The 12,218-nt window shown below is 55.1% G+C and overlaps 2 protein-coding genes across 4 annotated transcripts in view; one reads left to right on the forward strand and one right to left on the reverse strand.

Moving 5' to 3' along the window:
• NTMT1 (N-terminal Xaa-Pro-Lys N-methyltransferase 1) overlaps positions 1 to 3,444 on the forward strand; it is a 16,630-nt gene extending 13,186 nt beyond the window's left edge. The window contains exons 2-5 of one of the 3 annotated variants that reach the window (XM_019540773.1): positions 733 to 796; positions 1,665 to 1,881; positions 2,532 to 2,784; positions 2,939 to 3,444. In XM_019540773.1, coding sequence (XP_019396318.1) covers positions 1,720 to 1,881; positions 2,532 to 2,784; positions 2,939 to 3,195 — 672 coding nt within the window. In that variant the 5' untranslated portion in view covers positions 733 to 796; positions 1,665 to 1,719 and the 3' untranslated portion in view covers positions 3,196 to 3,444. The remainder of the gene's footprint in view (positions 1 to 732; positions 797 to 1,664; positions 1,882 to 2,531; positions 2,785 to 2,938) is intronic. The other 2 variants (XM_019540771.1, XM_019540770.1) reach the window with 2 other exon arrangements.
• Positions 3,445 to 4,850: 1,406 nt separating this feature from the next.
• The window catches only part of ASB6 (ankyrin repeat and SOCS box containing 6), a 32,725-nt gene continuing 25,357 nt past the window's right edge, over positions 4,851 to 12,218 (reverse strand). Inside the window, exons 2-6 of the mRNA XM_019540768.1 lie at positions 11,284 to 11,465; positions 9,916 to 10,022; positions 9,292 to 9,400; positions 8,034 to 8,120; positions 4,851 to 7,213 (exon numbers count right to left, since the gene is read on the reverse strand). Coding sequence (XP_019396313.1) covers positions 6,537 to 7,213; positions 8,034 to 8,120; positions 9,292 to 9,400; positions 9,916 to 10,022; positions 11,284 to 11,465 — 1,162 coding nt within the window. The 3' untranslated portion in view covers positions 4,851 to 6,536. The remainder of the gene's footprint in view (positions 7,214 to 8,033; positions 8,121 to 9,291; positions 9,401 to 9,915; positions 10,023 to 11,283; positions 11,466 to 12,218) is intronic.

The raw sequence follows: 12,218 nt of genomic DNA on the forward strand, positions 1-12,218 counted from the left end.
GCCGGGACGCGGCGCACGAGGTGCCCGGTGTATATTTAGCTGCGGCTGTCCCGAGCGCTCACGTGACCCGGGCCCGCGCTCGCCGCCAGCCGGAGGGGCAGGCTGCGGGGCACAGCCCTGGCCAGCGCCCGCTTTCACGTGACAGGCCTGCAGGAGGCCGCAGCCGCTCGGTGCCGCTGCGCGCGGGACCGCTCCCCGTGTGCCAGAGATGCCGCACCAAGAGTGGGACCTGTCCCGGGGGGAGCTGCTGCAGCTGCGTGGGCTCCCCGCCCCCATGCCGGCGGGTGGAGGTTGTGGCATGGGGACCAGGACTCCTCACTTTCCTCCCCCACTTCCTCCCGCAGCTAGGGAGCGAGGGGCTGTGGCATGCTTTGTAGGTGTCACTGGTGTTTGTAAAAGGTGTGTGGCCAGCAGCACCCCCACCCCTCCGCCTCCGTAGGTTCCTATATCTCCTGCGTCGCCCAGGTGGGCAGCAAGTGCTGTAGCCCGCCCTTCCCTGGGCACTGACACCCGGTGCGATCCCTGCAGTCAGGACAGAACAGGCCTTGCTGCCACAAACTTCTCCATCACGATGCCTTATCACATGCTGGGGTCTCCCGAGTGGCATCCAGGCTCTGGTTATTCCGTAGCTGACTTCTCTGGGGATGTGGTAGCTAATTGTTACACTGGTGGGACTGACCACGTATGCAGTCGGGACACTGGACTGAGGCCTGCCTCTCTCTTTCCACACAGGCCACAGAACAGGGAATTATTGATCGCTTCGACCCCAAGCTGGATTTGAACCTGGGATCTAAAGGTGAGTCCCGCCAGAGCGCCCTGCCCTGGAGCTATTTGAGTCCCGTCTTTTCTTGTTCCCCTGTTGCTATTTAAAATCAAGCAAGGGCACTGAAACTGTTTAAGCTGTCTTAGAAAAGGCTTTATACTTAATAGAGTATTTCCTAGGAGAGCCAGTCCCCCAGAGACCATATATTTGTTTGCAAAGGTGTTTGAGGTCCTTGAATTTACCCTGTGGCCACCTTAAATCTAGTTTCTAATCCCCAGCGCAGTTAATCAAGTCCTCGGCAGTTTGAATTACGAGCTGTCTCTGGGGGATTTATGGCTTGTATTGCTGCTTATACCTTGACTTTATTATATTGCAAAATATCCAACTTATGGCCGCAGCTGAAATTTACAGTTGTCAGGTAGGTGCTTATAATAACTTTTAGCTACTCGGGATGTAATTGGAAGTAATTGATGGGGTTGTCAACATAGATAAACATGTAATCTATAAAATGGTAATACTCAAGGTGCTAAGGCAGGGCGACGCAGAGAGCAGAGTGAAAGTGGAAGCTCAGTCTCAAACACCCATCTTGGAGCAGGCCTAGGTTTGTCTGCACCTGAGGTATTGTGCCCAGCTTGGGGCATGAAGTGCAGTGGGTTAAATCTCAGCCCCACTCCTGGTTTGCTGCACCATAATAGGCCGAGTGGTGGTAAAAAGGCCCTGTTTAGAACAGGCCTGGACGACTGGGGGTATGCTCTCCCAAAGAGCATAGTGTGGATGCAAGCACTGCTCAGAGACAGGCAGATGGTGCACCATACTGCTTGGTCTCTGGGAGAAGAATTGCTCCATGGGCAAAGTTGCTTTATGCTTGTGCCAGGCTTATCTATCTGTTCTCCTCTTTGAGGAAGAGGCAAAGCTCTGACCCGGTTCCCAGCCCAGGTGTGTTTCTGCTTGGCAGCATGACCAGCGAGGTGGTGGAGGATGAGATGGAGTTTTATTCCAAGGCTCAGAAGTACTGGAAGGACATACCCCCTACCGTGGATGGCATGCTGGGCGGGTATGGCCACATCTCCAGCATTGACATTGATAGCTCCAAGAAGTTCCTGCTAAAGTTTCTGCGGGTAAGTAACTTGGATCTGATGGGAGAGGGTTGTGCAGGGGTGGGGGGAGTGTCAGACAGACCCCGTGTTCTCACAGCCACCAGCTGCTGTGTGGCTTTCCCCTGCCACAGCTCTCCATAGCACTTCCTTTAGAGCCAGCCCCTTTCTGCACGAGGAGGAATGAGGTCTGTTATTTCTTTCCTTTGATCCCTGGTACGCGTTGGCCAGCTTTGCCCCAAGATCTATCCTCTATGAAGTCACCAAGGTTACTAGATGGCCACTTGCCCCTTCCGCACAGCATGTGAATCATGCTGATGTCTGACAAGTTAGCAGCTAACCCCCAGCCTCGTCCACTGGAAAGTGATCTCAGTGCAGTCCCTAACCAGGCAGAACAAGTCACACAAGGAGTGGGGTAGCAGAGAAACAGAGGATTGAGTGCGACCAAACCACTCGCCTGTTCTTGGAGAGAGCTCTTCTTGTTGGTGACCCAGCAGGACAACTTGAGGGAAGCTTGCAATATTGCTAGCCCCCACTGGTCTACAGCCAAGCAGGGCTTTAGGTCCTGCCAGCATTGCCCCAATTCAGTTCCCGCACACCTTTACTGCAACTCATGGGCGTGGAGGTCACTCTCTGTGGCCTTCACTCTCTCCTGCCCATCTTTACTGTTTCAGGATGGCCCCAACAAGACAGGGGCCCACTGTGCCCTGGACTGTGGGGCTGGGATTGGCAGGATCACCAAGAGGCTGCTCCTGCCCCTTTTCAAAACTGTGGACATGGTGGACGTGACACAAGACTTCCTGACCAAGGCGAGGACCTACCTGGGGGAGGAGGGCAGGCGTGTGAGGAACTACTTCTGCTGCGGCCTGCAGGACTTCAGCCCTGAGCCTAACACCTACGATGTCATCTGGATTCAGTGGGTGATAGGTGAGTCTCCCTTCCCCTGCCAGCCTTCAAGGGTGCAGGGTACCTTGCACTGATGTCCATTAGCTGGTGTGCAAACTACCTGGGGCTCCATTTCCCTTCCACTCTCCTCCCTTCCTCAGTCTCAGCTAACCCCTACCACTCTGCCCCATGCCAGGACATCTGACCGACAACCACCTATCTGACTTCTTGAAGCGATGCAAGGCCGGCCTGCGTCCCAACGGCATCATCGTCATCAAGGACAACATGGCCCAGGAAGGAGTCATCATGGATGATGTGGACAGCAGCGTGTGCCGGGACCTGGACGTGGTCCGAAAGATCATCCGGTGCGCGGGGCTTAATCTCCTGGCCGAAGAACGACAGGAGAACTTCCCGGATGAAATCTACCATGTTTATACGCTTGCCATGCGATGAACCCCGGCTGGAGGAGGTGGTTTGCCAAGAGGTACCCTGTGCCAGCGTGGAGCATGGGACTAGCACAGAAGGTTCCTCCTGGGGGTAGGGGTGAAGTTGCCACCAGTAATAGGGTCTGGAAGCCTCACATTGGGCAGCTGGGGGTGTCCCGAGGACCCTGCTGGGGCTGGTTAAGAGGACGGGGCTCGTCTTCCACATGACTGCTGTTTGTGAAGAGATGTCTGCCAAATACACTCTTGCTTTATTGCACCTCCTGGCATGTAGACTGTGTTTGAAAACCCGGCATACTTGTAGCAAAAAGGTCGCTTATAAGCGCGTAAGCAGGAGGGGTGTGGATGACACAGCTGGTGTGCATGGGGGGAGAGGGCCAGGTGTGAGGGCTTGGCAGCTGCCTACCCCCAGAAAATACTGCATATGCCTTCCTAAGCTTACCTGGCTGCCAGGCAGCAGATGCAGACTAGTACCCTTAGCTGTCATGTGCAGCCTTCCCCTTCCCTCTGGTGGGTTTGGCATCTGGCTGCCTCTGAGAAACTTGAGCATAGGCAGGGAGCCATGCAGATCCCGCGAGATGCAGTCTGCCAGAGCCCCCGATTGAGGCTGATGTGTAGGCTCCAACAGGGTGAGGCCAAGAGCAAGGACTTCCCTCTAGGATCTTTGCTGTTCCCTCCTCATGGCCTGTGCCTGCGTGCTGGAGCATCTGAGACCCTGCTACGTAAAACAGTGGCTGAGCCTTAGCTGACTTCATGACATCGTTGGCTTCTCTCTCTATCCCTCTTGCGAGGAAAATGCTCTTAAAAATCAAAAACTACTGTGTTTATACTGCTGCAGTGATGCAGGTCTCAGTGTATCCGGCATGTGTTTCTCTCAGTAACAAAGCTCTGAGGGACTTTAGCATCAAAGGCTCCAGGTAAAGAGAGAACCCAACACCATTTAAGTGAACGTTAGGAAAGGAAAGAGCAACAGCTCTTAATTCAGAGATCAGTGTGGTTACACTGGCTGCGGGCAATCCTGGACCACTGGAGAAGATGTCTACAGAAGCTGACTGGGATGCTCCACAGCGTCTTACAGAACTGTAGTGCTCTTCAGGCTGGGCCCACAAACCGTGAGCCACCGGAGCCCTGAGGCAGTAAGTTGCTAACGTCATGTGGGCATGCGACTAGACGAGCGCCCGTGACAGAGCCAGGGGTAAGCCTGGAGTCCTGTCTTCCTGGGCCCTGCCTTGGCAAGCAAAGTTCTACTTTTCTCTGAGGCTCTGGATAACTTGGAGGCTATATGCTGTCCTTATTGAGCACAAAACCAGCCAAGCCAGATTCTTCCTTGGGAATTTGCTCTCAGCCTAGGGTAACCTATAACTGCCACTGTGCAAAGCCAGAGGAATTTCACTGTAGTCTGACAGGTTTTGCCAGACTTATGCTGGCTTAGAACACAGCAAGGAGCTAGTCGGATGCACAGCCCAACATGAACCAGCGTAGTCGGCTCTTTTCATTGGAAACAAGGCTGTTAAGGTGCCTGGTCCATCAGCATGGCTTGGCTGACCAGACGTTCTCTGATCTTTTAAAGGGTGCCTTAGTCAAAGCCCCCATCTCACCAAAGGCCAGATCTAGCCAAAGGCTGCTCAGTGCCCTGGGCTATCTGTTAGAGGAAACAGACACTTCTGTTACAAAAGGTCTCATTTTAATTGCTTGATCTGATTCAAGATACCAGTGTTGTGTTTAATTGTACATCAGTTCATCAATATGACCCTTACTTGCTGGGGGGAGGAAGAAGCCGTGAGTGGACAGACTTGGGCAGCCTGGTGAGTTTTACACGTGTGTCCTGCAGTGCAAGGCAAACGTGAGGCAGCGACCCTGCTTCTGGATTCAGCCGCTCCAGCCCTGGGCGACTGAAGTCTTTTAGTGCCCTGGTTGTACCTTGCAGCTGATCAGAGCAGGGCTTATAGCCGGATTCCCCAGTGGTAAGAAACAGTCTGGCAGCTGCTTGGCTTTGGCACTTGGGCACAGTAACGTGATGCAGCTGTGCTGAAGCAGTGGTACTATGACTCTGGTGATGTCGGTTTTAGGCCAAGTTAGCAGTAGCAAAACATGCTGCAGTACTAGAACACAGGAGGAAGAAAACCAGGGTTGTCCCTGTCCCACTCCTTGGGCCACAGGGCCTCAAGTGCTTAAGTTTTGTGCCGTCTGGGCAAAGAAGCACAGCGGGCCTCTGCAGGGACCTCTTCCGTGTGGGTGGAGGATGTCTTGTGGCCTTCAGAGCAAAGGGGAGGGTGATAGACTCTGGGATGGAAGCCAGTTTAATGGAGATAAGGATGTTAGATTTGTCCACCACACCAAAGGCACAATGCAACAGGGGCAGTCCACAGCCAGGCTCCACCTCCCCGTGTGACAGCAGCAAAGAGCCACAGAGGCTGCAAGGGAATCTGCTGTCAGGCCACACAGGAGCATCATTGCTGTGTGTCATTCAAGTGCTGCGTGGTGTGCTGGCTTCTTAGAATTGTGCTGTACATCCCACTTCCTCTACAAACCACAGAGGCAGCCAACTCTTTACCAAAGGCTGTCAGCTGCACGGAGAAAGTGAGCTGCTCTCTTGCCCTTCTCACAGGTTACAGAGAGGGTTAAGTATCTGGTGGGTGTCAGTCCTGTCCTTTGCAAAGTGGGCTGCTCCTCCAAAGGGTGTGGTATACAGGGGTCTGGAGACAGGCCATCAGCCCCCTGTAATAAGACCAGCTGCTCTTAGGCCTGGGGGATACACCTCTCCCCACTGTCACACGCTCTCTGCCCACCCCTGAGCAGTGGGAAGCTGGACTGTGGTCTGACACCCCAGCTAAGGCACTGCTCCCCACAGGTCCCAACTCTGGGGAGCAGCAGGAACTACTTGTGGCCCATGGGATTTAGAGGGGACAAGGTTATCCTGCCTCATCTGAGCACTCCAGCATGTTTAGTTATTGCACTGTCAGGGTCCTGTGGTTCTCAGTGCTGCCTTACTTGCTTCTGAGGCCATGCTCATAATCCCAAATCCAAGCAGGCCTTTCTTTTAAGTCCGCTGCACCAGACTAGCCTGGCCCTTCCTTCTTAAAGGCACAGAGTCCAGCTACCTTCCCACCCCAAACAGGGTGGACTGAGGTAACATGGTGTCAGGGGCATTCCTTTCCAGAGGAGCAAGGCCAACACAGTGCATGTAGTAGCATACGCATGCAAAGCTGGACTTGAACAGTGGTATCTGAGCAGCATGATCAAACAAAGCGCTGGCTTGCAGTGGAGAAAGTCAGTCCAGGGCATGAGGAAGTATTTGCTCTTTGGGACAGGAAACAGACCCAAGAGTGGTTGTGGGCAAAGCAGCCTGGGTCAGATGCCCTCACTACAGGCGTGGCTATGATCTATGAGGAGATACCACTTCAGCCTGTCTGGAAGAGGTAGGGCCTTTACTTTCATATCTACTGGCCAAGGTTTGAGGTGCTGCCGGATGTAAACTCTGCAGAGGTGCTTCAGGGCCTGAGGCGAGCGCTCCAGCTGCTTTAGGGAATGGAAAAGGGCCTTGATCTTCTCCCCCTGGAACCTGCAGCTGCTAAAGTTGACCTCAAAGTTGCTGGGCAGCTTCACAGTCTGAGCACTGGCCACCATGAGCTCCAGCACAGTCTCTGCTTTCTGCAGCAGGTCTGCCGAGAAGCTGTCATCCTCAGAACTGCTGAGGTGGGAGCACAGTCGCTCAAAGACGATGTGGAAGCCCGACCAGCAGGAGGGTCCATGGAGGGAGCAGTTGTAGGAAGCCCCCGATTCCAGCAGAAAGCGCAGGAGTGAGAAGTGGAGCTTGAAGCTCTTGAGGCAGATGTGGGTGAGGGATTCTTGGGCAGGACACTCGCTGGGGTCGGCTCCATGGGCCATAAGTAGCTGCGTGACTCGGAAGCAGAAGTGGTGGATCATCTGCACCTCCTCTGGATCTCCTCCCACTGTCTCCCCAAGTAGGAAGATGATGCAGGTGAAGACAGTGTCACCATCTTTTGTGGTGGCCTTCACATCTGCACCTGAAGCAAGGAACAATGAAGGAGGGAGGGAGCTGCTGTCAAACAGACTAAGACATGGATGTGCTGGAGCAGGGGTTGTAACGGCAAAAGCTGGGTGCCTGCACCTCTCTGTGACGTTTCTTATATGGGGCACCTTTCCTAAGCTGACACCAGTTTTTCCTACAGACTGCTAAGACTACAGGAGCTTTTCTATCTTCTTAGTGCCCCGATTTCGGCTAGATCCTCCTTTTTAAAAGAGGAATGAGCAGGAGTGAGCAGTTTTCCAGGCAGGGCTATGCTGTGGATTTGTACAAGGGCTCTCTGAACCGACCCAGCTTTCTTACCCTACCTTATGCACTGCTAGCAGGGTTGGTCTTCTTGATCCCTGCTGCACACTGAGCAGAATTTCTTCACCGCCCAGCCTGCCTGGCACAGAGTGCAAGAGGCTCTGGGCACAGAGGAAAACCCACAAGGTGTCCTATATGGATGGCTGGCATCTTACTGACCCAGCTTCTGCCACCTGATCAGATAATCCCAGCAAAAGTTTAGTAGTACAAAGCTTTTACCTGCACAGAAAAACTAATGGTGGTGTTAAAGGGAGCAGTTGGGGGCTACTTGGTTTAGGAGCTGCTTTGAGTCAGTCAGCAGAGACGTAGCTCCAGTCTGGCCAACACAAGGGAGGAAGGGCTAGGACCAAGCATCACATGGTCAGCCTTCCTACTTGATGCGTAGGAGCCATGGGCATGGGTCAGGGCCTCCCTCCTGGGCTGACATGGAAGATAGATGGTCCCTGTCTCAAAGAGCTTCCATTATTCACCCTGGGGAACCAGGCTGCCCCTACCTCCTTCTAGCAGGAGACGGATGTTCTCGGTGTTGTGGATCTGGACTCCATCACTGCTGGCCAGGGCATGCAGCAAGGCAGTCTTGCCTGGAGAGGGAAGTGTGGAGCACAGTGAGCAACAGCCACACTAAGGCGATGACTGAAGAGATAGTATTTTGTGGTCTCATGCTTTCTGGGCCCTTCCGGTGCACTGGAGAGCGCTACCGGCTTCCAACAGACCTACTTGTACAGGCAACAATGCAGCCTGCTTGCATGCTGCTTCACTATGCAAAGAGCGGGCAACCAGCATGCTGGTATGATCCCAGCACATCCCTTTACTGCACGGTATGTAGCGATGCAGACGCTGCTGGAAGTTAGAGCAGGAGCGCACGTAGCCCTGGGAACGGTGCTGGGTGATGCAATGCTGCTGTAGCATCACGAGAGGGAGCACTAAACACTAGCATGTGAGCGCATAAAAATAAACTTCCATAAGCCTCTGGCACATGTTTATTTAAAGGGGCCGTGGCATCTATTCCCGATCCCAACAATCACACCTTTCCCCATGCCATTTTTTGATCCTGGGCTGCCCCTGCACTGGCAAGTTGAAAGGCAGCTGCCTACAGGGCTGTGGCCAGGGCTGACAATCAGTTCAGTATAAAGTGCTGTATGAACCAGCCATAGATGTGCTCTGCATTATATGGAGAACACTTTTATGGCTGGTTTGCCATTTTATGATGCCTTAAATTGGGTGCATATATAAGCACCCTTGTAATTTATGCTGCAATTTACACGTTAATTGTGCCATAAATGTAACATGTAGAAGGTGACCATACAGCCTGCAAATGTTGCACCATGACTGCTGCTAGTGTAGCCCTGACCAATGCAGCCAGAACACTCCAGGCAATGCTGAAGTGCTTGAAGCACAGCTAGGAACCAGGCCCCTTCTCCTAGAGTTGTCTTCCCTGCCTCATTTTTCCTAGAACAAGCAGGAGCCCTAGTGCAAGCACTACTGACCGCAGGGAAGGGGTGCAGAACACAGCTGGCCAGCTGAATTTTCACATTGGTTCTAAAATGGTCTGAGCACACAGGGGATTCAATTTCCAGACTCAGCTGCTTTGGCAAGAAAAATCCAAGTCCTTCTGTCCTGCTCTGACTAGATCGTGCTACCTTTTGTCTTTTCCACATGCCACTGCTTATTTTCTACCTGGGAGTCAAGTACCCCAGGAGGAGGGCAAGGAGGTCAGTTAACTCTGCCTGCATGGGGCAAAGGGGCACAAACCATTTTTGTCAGCTGCGTTGACATCCGCGCCGAGTTCAAGGAGACGCTGCAAACACGGCAGCCGTTCAGGCTCTTCACTAGCGAGATCTAGGGGGCTGCTCTCATGAATCTGTGCAGAAGGGAGGAGGGAGGGATGGTGAGTGACCCTCTCATCGCTATCTGCTATAGAGGCCTCACGCAGTCTGCTCAAGGCACCAAAAACATTCCACATTCACAAGGGGCCAGTGATACCAGGAGAAGGTACTATCACCTCTCCTTTGAAGTCCCCATGCATCAGGAGCATCACTACAGAGGCAGAGCCTATAAGATCTGCTCGACCAGTGGGCTACAAAAGGTGCTTGACATGTCAAAGGGCCACACGTAGTTTACCGAACAGGGTGATGGCTGCCCTTACCACAGACTTGCAGCCGGTGCAAGCTGCCCTTCAGGAGGCAACACTCCACTGGGCCCAACCAGCATGAGAACTTAGCAATAAGGGGGTGATCCCCCCCCCCACACACACACACACAATGAAACCACAGCAAGCCCCTGGCTCCTAGCAGGAGTTACCAGTCTCAGAGAGGTAGAGGGGACCAGAGGGCTGGACTGGGCTCATCCCTGTCTGGAAGTGGGTATGTTCCCTACCCGGTCCCTTCGGTTGATGTCTGCCCCACGCTGCACCAGGAGCTCCACCATGTCAGGCTGGTTTCGGAGAACAGCGATGTGCAGAGCAGTGTAATAGGTGACAGGATCTAAGGCAAGAGAATCAGCAGGTCAGGGAGTCCAGGGAAGGCAAGGCACCTACTCGACCCCCAGCTACAGATGGAGCCTGGTATCCAAGAGGCTGAAACGACTGAGTGGACTAGAACTCAGGCTCCTGAACTTGAAACAAGCACAGACTGACAAGCTGAGTCCGCAGTCCAACCTGCAGGCCCTTGCCAGACAATAGGACATCCCAGGTACCTGGCCCTGGTCCACTGAAGACAGCCCCCAAAAGTGATGGTGTTTACACAGCCCTGGGCTTGAACTGCAGCCCTGGTGAAGTGGCACATCAGTAAAGCTACCAAGGGTGAAAGGACAGTGCATTCTTTGGTCCTCAGCCCTGCAGGCTGCCTGGCCCCAGGGGCAGCAGAAAACGAGGCCTGAGGTGGCTGGGAGTCCTTGGGCATCCTTGGGACACAGGGAAAGAAGGCCTAGACCCCCAGCCCTGGCTGGGGCCAAAACCCCACTGGACAAGGTGCCATCGCCAACCAGCACGGAGCAAATTTCCCTGGGGGAGCTCTGCCATGAACAAGCTGGTTCCCAGCCACTAGCAGCACAGAAAGAGACGCTCAACCCAGGAGCCCACATCACCCCAGCAGCTGACAGGCCCATGATTTCCACCTCCATGGAAACAAGATGGATGCGAGAGACGCTCACCATTGAACGCTGCTATGTCACGGTGGCAGGGGCAGCAAAGGATGCAGCTCATGGTCCGCTCTTCCCAGCTCCCCAGCCCCTACCAGTAGGTGGAGGCCCCCCAAGCGGTGGGACCAGCCCTGTCTAGACGCGGCCGCGCCGCAGGAAGGCCGCCAGCGTTCCACGCGTGATGTCACAGAAACCTGGCGCCAACACAGCAGAGCGGCACGGGCTCCTGTGGCGCCCTGAGCCATGCACCAGCAGGAGCAGGGAGTGTCGGGCTGATGCAACACACCTTTGCCATTTCATGGGGACAGGGTGTTGCTCTGCACCAGCCTGGTGACGGAAGGTACCTGCAGGATGGCTCTGCCCCAGAGAAAGCAGTACCTCCCGCAGCTCCGCCGGCGCCCTCCTCCCAGAGCCCCTGCAAGGGAGCGCCCTACACCACGAGGAAGGGGTGGAGCTTGGCCCCACAAATGCAGGCGCAGGAAGCTGTGTTGCTGCTTGGGAATTCGGGATTGAAAGAGGCCTTGTGGGCTATCGTGTCCTGGTGTCCACTCACCAGCAGTAGCCCTCCCCTTCTCCCATCCCCTGCAACGCCACCCATGGATTTACCTTCAAAGATGAGGTCGGCCCCATACTGAAGGAGGATTTCGGCCACGTGCACCAGCCCGAGCTCAGCGACCTTCAGCAAGGAATAGCTCACTCCTTCCTGGTAGAAAGGGGACTGGGTCTCTCTCTCCAGAACCTCGCTGAGGACCGGGAACCTGCTCCTATCTTCAGCCAGGCAGCTGGGGCTTGGGGCACAGGGAAGTCACCGATTAGGCTTTAGAGCTATGCATGTTTCTGCTCCTAGACAGCCTGAGTCAAAGCCAGTAAAGCTGGTGGAAAGACCCCGGCTCATGCTGATGGGTTAGGATCACCTCGCTGGAGGAGCTACAGCAGAAAAGTGCCCTGAACGAGGGAGACAAGAACTGAAGCCTAGAAAACGCAGGTGGCGACCCTGGACCGCAGCTGGGACAACGCAGCCAGTCCTGTCCGCCAACCCAGCCTTTCGCCCGCCACGCTCCACTTCCCTCTGCCCCTCGCGCCAAGGCGCCCACATCGCTGGGTCTCGGCGCGAAGCGGGCACCCGATTCCTCCCGGCGGGTCCCGGCCCAGCACGCAGGTGCCAACCGTGGGCACATCAGTGGCACGCGAGGCGGGCCGGTGGGTGCCGCAGCAGATGACTGCCTGCCTTCGCTGCCCCGCGCGGAGGTCTGACCTGCTCCGACTGAAGTTGCAGCAGCTGGGAGGGAGGTTGCTGAGCACTTACTACGGGGGGGCTGACTGCAGCCCCTGTCTGCGGCTGCAAGCGAACCCCGGAGCAGGTGATGCTCTCCTCCCGCCCCAGAGCCGCGCTGCGGCCGAGGGAGCCGCCAGGCGGGCTCCGGCGCTCCCCTGCGGGCGACCCTCCGTGGGGCGAGAGGGACGCGGTGACAGGACACGGAGCAATGGGCTCAGGCTGCAGCAAGGAAAGTCGAGGCTGGGTATTACGGAAAACTTTCTCC

This window comes from Crocodylus porosus, unplaced genomic scaffold, assembly GCF_001723895.1.
Source record: "Crocodylus porosus isolate Cpor-Errol unplaced genomic scaffold, CroPor_comp1, whole genome shotgun sequence".
NCBI classification, from domain to species: Eukaryota; Metazoa; Chordata; order Crocodylia; family Crocodylidae; genus Crocodylus; species Crocodylus porosus.